Source organism: Gasterosteus aculeatus, chromosome Y (genome assembly GCF_964276395.1).
Source record: "Gasterosteus aculeatus chromosome Y, fGasAcu3.hap1.1, whole genome shotgun sequence".
NCBI classification, from domain to species: Eukaryota; Metazoa; Chordata; class Actinopteri; order Perciformes; family Gasterosteidae; genus Gasterosteus; species Gasterosteus aculeatus.
In genome coordinates, this window is record NC_135709.1 from 6,576,051 (window position 1) to 6,585,522 (window position 9,472).

General features: G+C 45.5%; 1 protein-coding gene, 1 long non-coding RNA gene and 1 pseudogene across 3 annotated transcripts; 1 reads left to right on the forward strand and 2 right to left on the reverse strand.

Annotated features, from left to right (window-relative positions):
- Nucleotides 1-608: 608 nt before the first annotated feature.
- Nucleotides 609-1,502, reverse strand: LOC144391311 (uncharacterized). Its single transcript, XR_013455224.1, has 4 exons — nucleotides 1,425-1,502; nucleotides 1,243-1,320; nucleotides 1,032-1,146; nucleotides 609-937 (listed from the first exon to the last, which is right to left on the reverse strand). It is a non-coding gene; the product is annotated as an uncharacterized LOC144391311 (long non-coding RNA).
- A 1,559-nt stretch (nucleotides 1,503-3,061) lies between these two features.
- LOC120812842 (serine beta-lactamase-like protein LACTB, mitochondrial) lies at nucleotides 3,062-4,841 on the forward strand (annotated as a pseudogene). Its single transcript, XR_013455264.1, has 5 exons — nucleotides 3,062-3,081; nucleotides 3,210-3,604; nucleotides 3,686-3,977; nucleotides 4,062-4,224; nucleotides 4,319-4,841. The product of XR_013455264.1 is annotated as a serine beta-lactamase-like protein LACTB, mitochondrial (transcript).
- Nucleotides 4,842-5,694: 853 nt separating this feature from the next.
- Nucleotides 5,695-7,025, reverse strand: LOC120812882 (pro-neuregulin-4, membrane-bound isoform-like). The gene is made up of 3 exons (XM_040169082.2): nucleotides 6,922-7,025; nucleotides 6,639-6,791; nucleotides 5,695-6,483 (listed from the first exon to the last, which is right to left on the reverse strand). The coding sequence occupies exons 1-3, from the start codon at nucleotides 7,023-7,025 to the stop codon at nucleotides 6,411-6,413; spliced, it is 330 nt and encodes a 109-aa protein (XP_040025016.1). The 3' UTR covers nucleotides 5,695-6,410.
- Between the last annotated feature and the right edge of the window lie 2,447 nt (nucleotides 7,026-9,472).

The following is a 9,472-nucleotide window of genomic DNA, read 5'->3' on the forward strand; positions in this document are numbered from 1 at the left end:
CAAATGTCCTCTGCTGCCAGCGTGCGCCAAGCTGCTGCGCTCCAGCAGGAGCGCCTTCGCCCGCCAGCAAACACCACTGCATGAAAAGTGAGATTTTGGTCCCCGTAAACGCCCGGAAATCTCCCTAATTTCCGTCAATTTCCGACAATTTGCAACCCGCGCACGTCGCGTTTGTCTGTGCCACAAATTGTCGGAAACGAACCATGACGTAGGTGGAGAGCTGGCGGAGGTGCGAATGGCCCGAATTAGCATATGAATGCAGCGAAACCGCGGGTGGCCGAGCCGAGCGGGCTTGAATATCCTTACTCCTTATTGGAGGAAACCACAACTTACTAACAAATAAAATCACTCGTGATTGGCAGCAAAACCACACGTGGGCAGACCAGGCTTGAGTTTCCTTGTTCATGATTGGATGAAACCACAACTTTCAATCACTCGTGATTGGTTGGCAGATCTGTCGCTATTGGTCACCCGCCTCATTTTATTTATATATTCATATTATGATGTATATTCATTTCATGGTTATCCCATGTAGGCTACTACACTATTATTAGGATACCAACCAGGACATCAATGAATTTATAGAGAAAATGAACATTTGTCACATGTTTATGCAAAGAAAGAGCTTTATTAACAACACACAAACAACAACTACATACAAAGTGAGGATCTGCCCACACTTGGGTAACGGCGGTTTAAAAACTACAGCTCAGTAAACTGTCCGTTTGCCTCCTCGGGGTTGTTGACCGTCACTGGCGCCGTGTTTTCCGAGGCAGGTCTGTTGTGCAGGCGCCTCGTGTGCGTGTGGTGACCGTACAATCCACCCCGAGACCCCGCCAACAACGCCGTCCCCTCCGCCCGACGTGAGCTCCACGGTGGCGGATTTCCAGAGTTCCACCTCGTCATCAGCCAGCACACTTTGTCTCGATTCCAGCAGCTGTAAAGACAACAATGAATCAGTACTGTGCGATGCGTACGGACACAACACATCTATCAATGCACCTGAAACAAGTCAGCAAATAAACTCTGACCCTCTTTCTTCTCGCTCGACTCCGCGCTGAATCCTTCGCAGCTTCCGCTCGCAATGAGTGTTCCGCCTGAACCTGAAGCTCCTGCGTCCCGTCTCAAAATACGTCTCACAGGCGGCTGGAAAACAATTAAATGAGTGGTATGAATACAAAAAGAAAATCAAACGCAAGTCACAGTAACATTTAACAAGGAAGGAGAAACAGTGTCACTTACACACAATGACGTCGTCTAAATCTGGACTTTTCCCGGAGCAAATACGAGGTCACCGCCTCATTATGAGGCGAGATTAGTCTGTGAAAACAAAATGTACAGTTATGATCGGTATCCATCCTATGGTATCTATACGTATATATTCCTTTATACCGCAGAATGAAAGCATATTCTTTAAATCTTACCCTTGCTCCGGTTCGTAGCGCTTGTAGTTCGTCTCGGACTTGTGAAGACGGCGCACCGCTTCCTGTAAACGACACGGCAAAGAAAACACACTTTAATAAAGCTGTTTCTGCTCACTTGTAAGGCTACTAGGCTACTCTTAGCTTAGCTTGAGGCTACGCTACTCTTAGCTTAGCTTGCAGTCATCGAACGTATTCTTACCGCTATCGTGGGATTGTGCGCCCGTCTTCTCTTCTTTGAGTCGGTTCCTCTCCTCCGTGGACAGAAACCCGCAGAGTCCCGAACGCTCCAGTGGAGCGAACCGCTCGTTGATATCGGCAGTTTGCTGTTGGAGTTGACGAGACGATCCACTGAGCGCTTTCAGCAGCTTATTCTCGTCTGTCTGCGGACTGGCCGAAAGTTGGTGACCGCGGAGAGGAGTTGAAGGCGAGTTGAAGGCGAGACGTCGTCCCGCCATTATTCACGAAGCAGCAAAAACCAAACAAAGGAACTGGAGATACAGTTCTTCTGAATATAGTAACACACGTGTCTGTTTGTACGCTCGTCTTGCAAGTACTGCTGTATCAGTCATGCCTATGACCTCACACGTGATTGGACGAGGAGTCTAAGGGTCCTCCAATCACATACGAGGTTATTGTTATACGGAAGGACCAGTATTTTAGGAAGACAAATGGTTGGGACTTTGAAACAGCTGATATGCTTTATGTAAAGCAGTGTTTTGGTGTCAGCAGAACGACTTTCCCTAGAAAACTGCACAGTGGTGCCTCTTTCTCCATTCCACCAGACAATCTTGAGTCTGACATACGTGCAATGTTGACAATGTATCATCACATGTACCCTTGTGTCACTGAGGTTGAATGTTTTGCCATGACATGTAAACGGGTAACATATATGAATGTAACTTACTCAATCGATAGATGCAGAGCAGAAAGGTCAGCATATGTTTATGCTAAGTGGTGTGGAAACACTAACAGTTTTGAGGAACCCGTCCTTGACCCTCTAGCAGAACTACGACCAGCCATTATAAAGCAGTTTATAGTTGTTAATGTTGGGTCAAAGGGTACGGCATTTAAACATGTTCTTGCACAAGTTTCCTGGCTTCATCTCCACCCGGACAGACATTTTTATGGAAAGCCAATAGAAGTTTTGGGCTTGCAGGGAACAGACACGTCGTACCCAGCATCATTTCTGCCAGTTGAGCGCATTGCTAGAAGATGTGTGGTTAATACATCCTCTGTGCATTTAAGTAAGACCAAAGAAAAGGTCACTGTAGTCCTGCCATTATGCACTGTAGTTGAGCTCTAGGAGACTGTGATCTCTGCAGACCCCTCATGCTGATTCAAATGTTGTTTGCATGGAATGCTCATTTTACCCTGATTAAAACTCATCTTTTAAAGAAGTTATTTTGTGTATCTTTTTTTACATAACATTTGCCATTGCTAATGGCGTACACAGTAATCTAGCATATTTGAATTAAATAAATCAATTCAAGCTAAAATGTAAGAATCTATAATTAGGCTACGGAGCCTGATCTATTTGTACCAGAGATTTTCTTACCTTTTAAAAAAATGTCACCTGGGCTAAAACTCCCTCTGCGACCCTGATTTGCATTTGTATAGCTCACAGCATTTTCATTTACATGTCAAAGCCTCCCCTAGAGTTAGGAGGAAGGGAGTCATGGGGGGACAACTGCCAAGGGAGGCCCACATCAATTTCTGACAATTTACGTCAGTTTTCGGCGTTGCCCGCAAATTGCCGTAAACCTGAAATTCCACGACAATTTACAGTGCCGCATACAGCCGAAAATCCCACTTTTCATGCAGTGCACGCCGCGTCGGGGGGTCAAACACAACGTTCTCTAAACACGCGTCAAAGTCCACGGTGTGGATACACGGGGTGGCGGCGGGCATCGCTTTGGCCGTGGGGCTGAAATACCGAAAGGACGCGGCCGGCGGCTCCCGTTGCGACGCACGCATGCAGGAGCGAGCGATATGGCGACGCCATAGAAGTGAGCAAGGAGCTTGTGGAGAGGATAAGGGAAAGCAAACAGGTCGGCCCCGCGTGCTGCTTCCTCACATTTGCAGCTGCTGCACGACTCTACGAGGAGCGGAAGCTAGAGCTCGATGTCCCCGTCTAGAAATACGTCCCTGAGTTCCCCCAGAAACGCTTTAACGGACAGGACGTAAGCCACTCGAGCAGCACGGGCCGGAGGTTTTCTTTTGACCGGGAATATTTTGGCTCACGCGCGCGTCATTCGTTGCAGGTCACGATAACCCCTCGCATGCTTCTGTCCCACCTGAGTGGTATACGGCATTATGAGAAGGACGCAACGAAAGTGATGGAGAGCGGGCAGAAGGCCAAGCGGCTCCTGAAGCCGCTAAAGGAAGAAGATGAAAAGAGTTCCTCTGCAACGGAACCAAACACCAAAGGCAAAGAAGCCACTCGGGAGAAGAAAAAGGAGTTTGAGCACGAGGAATAATACTTGAAGGACAACTTTGAAAGTGTCACGGAGGCCCTGGACCTCTTCAAGGACAACCCGCTCATTTTCAAACCCGGTAAAGCACATTACTCGCTTGCCAAATCATTCAGATGGGGTTCAATGTCTTGATGAACTTGAATTTTCTTCTTCTTATGTGCAGGCACCACTTTCCTGTACTCCACCCACGCCTTAACCCTGCTGAGTGCTGCCGTAGAGCGAGCCGCTGGGCAGAACTTCCTGGACGTCATGATGACCATGTTCCGCGAGTTGGGAATGCTCACGGTAAAATGAGTGACTAATGTCGAGTGTCACAAACGAGATGTGTCGACATGTTCCATCTTTCCTCGGAAAGACGTCGGATTTGTTTTCACAACGTGAAATGAGACGATTCCCACGCCTGCTGCTCCTCCTCCACAGATTCTATCGGCTCAACAAGAGTGGGGGCGTCGTCAACTGCCCGTACGTCGACAACTCCTACAAGTGGGTGGGAGGCGGCTTCCTCTCCACGGTTGGCGACTTGCTGCTGTTCGGTAACGCGCTGCTCTACAGCTACCAGCTGGCCCACCTGGAGGACGCCGGGGGCTTCCTCCCCGGCTTCCTCGCGCCCCAAACGGCGGTGGACCTTTGGTCGCCGGTTGACAGGACGGAGGCGAGCTGGGACAGCGACGGACGTTACGCCCAAGGGTGGCTGGTGGTGGAGAAGCTGCAGAGGTACGGGCAGTGCAGGAAGCGGAGGCACTACGTGTCGCACACGGGAGGCGCTGTGGGGGCCAGCAGCGTCCTCTTGGTGTTGCCCGGCGAGGAGGCCGAAGGACGGGACCCCCGCGTCCCCCGGGGAGTGGTCGTCACCATCATCACCAACATGCAGTCGGTTGGACTTAACAGCACAACGCTGAAAATTGCACACGAGTTTGACGCTGCCAGGAGCTTGTTGGTGTGAGTCGACCTGGACGACGTGAACGTTAGATCTAGATGTTTGTCATGTGAACTCCACTCGCTTCCCGTTGCAACACTGACACGCAGACACCAGGTGGAAGCAAGATGCTGTAAATCAACACAAGCCACTGATTCATGGCATTAGTTCATTGTTTCATTCCGTACATTTCACATACGATGGAAAGAAGTTGTGTTTTTTTAAAGCTGCACAATAAACCTTTTTAAAGGTCTCTACACCTCATGAAGTGACTTTTTGGGTCGTAGCAACATGACGTGCTTTGGAAAAGCCCCTCTGTGATGAACCAGTACTGTAGTATCCACTGCTGAGCCCACTTCATGCCTCAACGATTTTGATCCAACCGTAGATTGTTGCTTGGTAATTCACATTTAGTTTACACATTGGTGGGGGCACGTGTTCCAAAAGGAAGAGACCCACAAACCTCGGCTATGCAGTCCAACGGGTTTAACTACCCCTCCTCCTCGCTGCATCAAAGCAGATTTGATGTATCCATTTTCATCAGGAATCTGCTGGGATCTCCTGTTTTTAGATTAATCAGGCTGGTGATATAATATATATATATATATATATATATATATATACATACAGACACACAGAGTGAAGTCATCCTGTCCATTCGTGGCTGCTTCATGTGGTTTTGGCTTAAGATACAATTTAGGATACGATGAAGAATAGAATAAAGAATAAAGTGATCATGACTAGAGGAAGGACAGTGACCTGTGTGTGTGTGTGTGTGTGTGTGTGTGTGTGTGTGTGTGTGTGTGTGTGTGTGTGTGTGTGTGTGTGTGTGTGTGTGTGTGTGTGTGTCACCGTCACCAGAAAATCAGTCAGTGGGGTTCGTTGGATATATTATCACAAACCTTATTAAATATTTAATAGGATATTGAGCATATTCATCAATTGACACAAGGATTATTTCACAACTCAATATTGAGAATAATATTTCCGATATTACAACCATGCTTCGTACATATCAGCTAAAGCACAGATTGAAATGTGATGTGAGTGACACCAGTTCCATCTTTTTAAACCAAAGGTTGTGGACTCAAAAAAATCTCATGAGGTGTTCGTCGGCTCTTGACTTGACAGGATAAACTTGGTATTTTTCAACCGTGACCCTGTTTTTCCCATGTTTTTGTGTCTCAGCGACTAATGGGGACAACGTTATGTACAACTGATCCAGTATTGAGCAACAACGCTGCAAACGGCAGCTGCCAAACATGCTGTGATGGGATCGTTCTGGGCAACTGCTCACTGTCTTAGTGTGAGTAGAGTTTATGTTTGAGTCCATCTGAGAACAGAAAGCTCGGCTTAGTGTTATTAAAACGGTTTCTTATTCTTAGCTTAGTTTCCACACTGATTTTGGTTTTCTCAATGACACACAAGAATTACACGCACAATAACAAAAAGAGAGTTCGTTCTCTGCAGTGGAAATAATAACTTTTAGTGGTCGTTAATTGAGTGCGAGGAGTTGCCCCTTACGTTACAGCTGTTTAGTGGCTGCTGTCTGCAGCCATAACTCCGCGAAAAGAGAAACGCATGTAAATCAGAAGATCATACTCTGGGTTTTACTCTCCAGTACGCTGTCGGATTGTTCTGTTGGCTCTGTTGTCTGGTTTTCAACACCCTACGTGGGAACAAAAGAAATGCTTATTGTTTTATTTCCATGTGTACATTCTGCCTGAGTAGAACAATACCAGCATAGTATAATGCGTAAAACACTTCCAAAAATGTCATTTTTAGACACTTTTAGTGGTAATCCTCAATCCTTAATGTATTTACCTGCGCATGAAGTAGATGACGACTGCCAGCAACGCTAAGATTAGGAGAGCAACGATGACCAGGGCTGCAATCAACCCTGCTTCTGTTGCGTTGCTGGTGGCGCTGAAGAGTTGGAACTGCTCACACCGGCTGCCTTTGTAACTTTCATTGCATCTGGTTTAAGAACCGAGGAAAACTGCCATGAATATAACATCTTGTGACATCGACAGATATTCCAAAATATATTCCAAAATACCAAGGAAAATCGAGAATATGGTTTTTAAATGTTTTTTCTTTTACTCACACGCAAGAGAGCGTGTCCATGGAGAGTATTTTATAGCACGTCCCTCCGTTCAAGCAGTACGTGGCTTCCTGCCCGTCGCACTGGTCTCCATGGTCTACATACATAACAATTTCAGGAATTTGAAAATGGCTGAATAATCACTTCTTAAAAAGGATTTGTTATTTTTAGTGTGTTTTTTTTTAATTACCTGCCATCATTTGGAATGTGGTTCTCTTGCTGTTTTCTGCAAACATGTAAGAAACGTTTGCGAAATCCCAGCTTTCGGTCGTAGGAGCAGGTTCCGTGGGCGAGTCGCAGTACCTTGGAACTGCCTTTTGTTTTACCTGAAGACGCTTTCGCGTGGGTGTGTTACTCCCTTTGCTCAAAGAAATGTTGTGATTGCAGTTTGTCCACATTGTGAATGACAAGCTCCACGTCAGGATACCTGGTAGTAAGTTATTCATTATCGTGGGCTGAAAGGTGACATTTAAAAACAGCAGCACCGCTTTAGACAACGTTGACATCTGACGTCAGACTACAACACAGCGTGTTATATTTAGCTTTTGTTCTTGTGGGTTTGGATTGCAGCGGGTGACGAATGAGCAAATCACCTGTTGTGCATGTGAACGCAGCGTGTTTGGAATCTGTGAGAAAAAAAAGAAAAACTGAATGACTGGTATTCAAAGGAAGCATGAATGGCTTCGTGGGAAGTTTTTCATTATAAATACTACGTTCAGACCGATAATCAATGTTGTACGTGTCAGCCCTGTGAGGCGGGGGACTTAAAATCTAATAAAAAATAAGATACATTTATAAAAAAGGTACCAGCAAGCCACCTAGTTGCGGAATCTAGGTCTCCATAAAAACAGGTTCTTGTTCACCAGAGAACAGCATGGATCACAAGACTTAAAAGCGTGGTTTAAAAGGAGGATTTTATTATTAACTAAAACCCATAAATAACTACAATTGTATTAAAAGTCCAGCTGGAACAAAGTACTAAAAAAAGATTAAGAATTTGACCAGCCACTGCTGCTGATCCGTCCTGCCCTTTCTTCTCGTTTCCGGTTCCGTTCCGTTCCTTTCCTGCGTGAGGTGTCCAGTCCGTCTCGTTCCTCTCCTCGTTTGCACCCTGCCTGCTCGTCCGCTGTCTTGCCGTCCTCTCGCTTGATTTCCCGTGGCTTCTCCTGCCCGTGGCTTCCCCTTCCTGTGGCTTACCCTTCCTGTGGTTTCCGCTTTCATGCCGTGCTTAGTGTCCTTTATAGCAGCTGTGTTAATTGGAGAGGGGAGGTCCTTTCATTGTGTAATGTGGTTGGCCAGGGCTCTCTGTAATTGATTAGTCCCTCCAGGTGCATGTAGTTTACTGAAAGGTGGGTTAATATGTAAAAATGTAATAAAACAAACCATGCAAAAATGTAATAAAACAAACCACGCTAAAATGTAAAACCAAACCATGCTAAAATATAATAAACCAATAATTTACAGAAACCACAATGTCCCCCTGGTGACATACGTTGTTAGTTGTTCACTGTGTTCCGGTGGTGGATAAACAATTCAAATGATTAACCTAAGTTAAAGTAATACTGCAGTATGGGAATACTAAATTCTTTTAGTATAACCTAAAATCACAAATTTCCATGCTGCTTTTCAATCATTTTTGAGATCCTCAGCAGAGGAAAAACAATATATTGTACTTTAGTAGAATAGCCATGATATCAGAAGCAGTAATATTGTCAGCAATAGATTGAAGGCAGGTACAAGCACGGCCCAGATAACAATGATATCTCCTGCTGGGAGAGAAATCACAATGACTCCAGAAGCAAAGTCACTGATGTGCGTTTGTTAACAATACTGTTAGTAAGAGAGAGTCAGCAGGGCCACAGCAGTTTACCAAAAGGAAAGAATACAAGATTTATACCGCAGAAGATTACTCCACTTTAAACTAGTATTGAATCATTATTTAAATAGTAACACTGAATCTTAGTTTTACTGATATTGTCTTTGTTCCAGGAGGACTTCTTTTTAACTACTTTATATTTGGTAGTTTAATCCGTCACATCTGACCACATTTTAACTGACCTTTATTTTGATTGTTCATTTGATGGGAAGGGACGTGTGTGTATTTACCGTATCACTGAAAAATATACATTATTTGGTATGAATCTGTATCTATGCATTCAAATACAGCAGACTTGGTCATGAACACACCACTGAGGTCACTGCAGTGTGGGTTTTTTCCTTCGTGTTATCGCGAGGAATTCTAAATCTGAAGAGACGAAGTGAAGCGAGATTTTTTTTTTTTTTACGTCGACGCTGATGAGCCGACACAGAAAGCGGAGACGTCTGCAGGCTCTTTTGCGGCTCATTTGGAATCTACACCGCTCAAATACGCAATGTCACATCACCGCGTGTGTGGGTCAAACCCGGTTAGCTGCGCGCTGACGGCGCTGCCCATTGCACATCTGGAATCCCTCCTTTCTTTCAGCACCTGGACAGCTCCCCGCTAGTCAACCTCTGCCCGCTGTTTTTATTTTCATCATCACCATCATCATCATCATCATCATCATCATCATCA

Bases quoted from the DNA above. Each gene is read 5' to 3' on its own strand.
- LOC120812882 (XM_040169082.2), bottom strand. From the start codon at position 7,025: ATGTATGTAGACCATGGAGACCAGTGCGACGGGCAGGAAGCCACGTAC. The intron at 6,792-6,921 runs GTGAGTAAAAGA...TTCTTAAACCAG, and splicing joins ATGGACACGCTCTCTTGCGT to ATGCAATGAAAGTTACAAAG. The intron at 6,484-6,638 runs GTAAATACATTA...GTTCCCACGTAG, and splicing joins GTCATCTACTTCATGCGCAG to GGTGTTGAAAACCAGACAAC.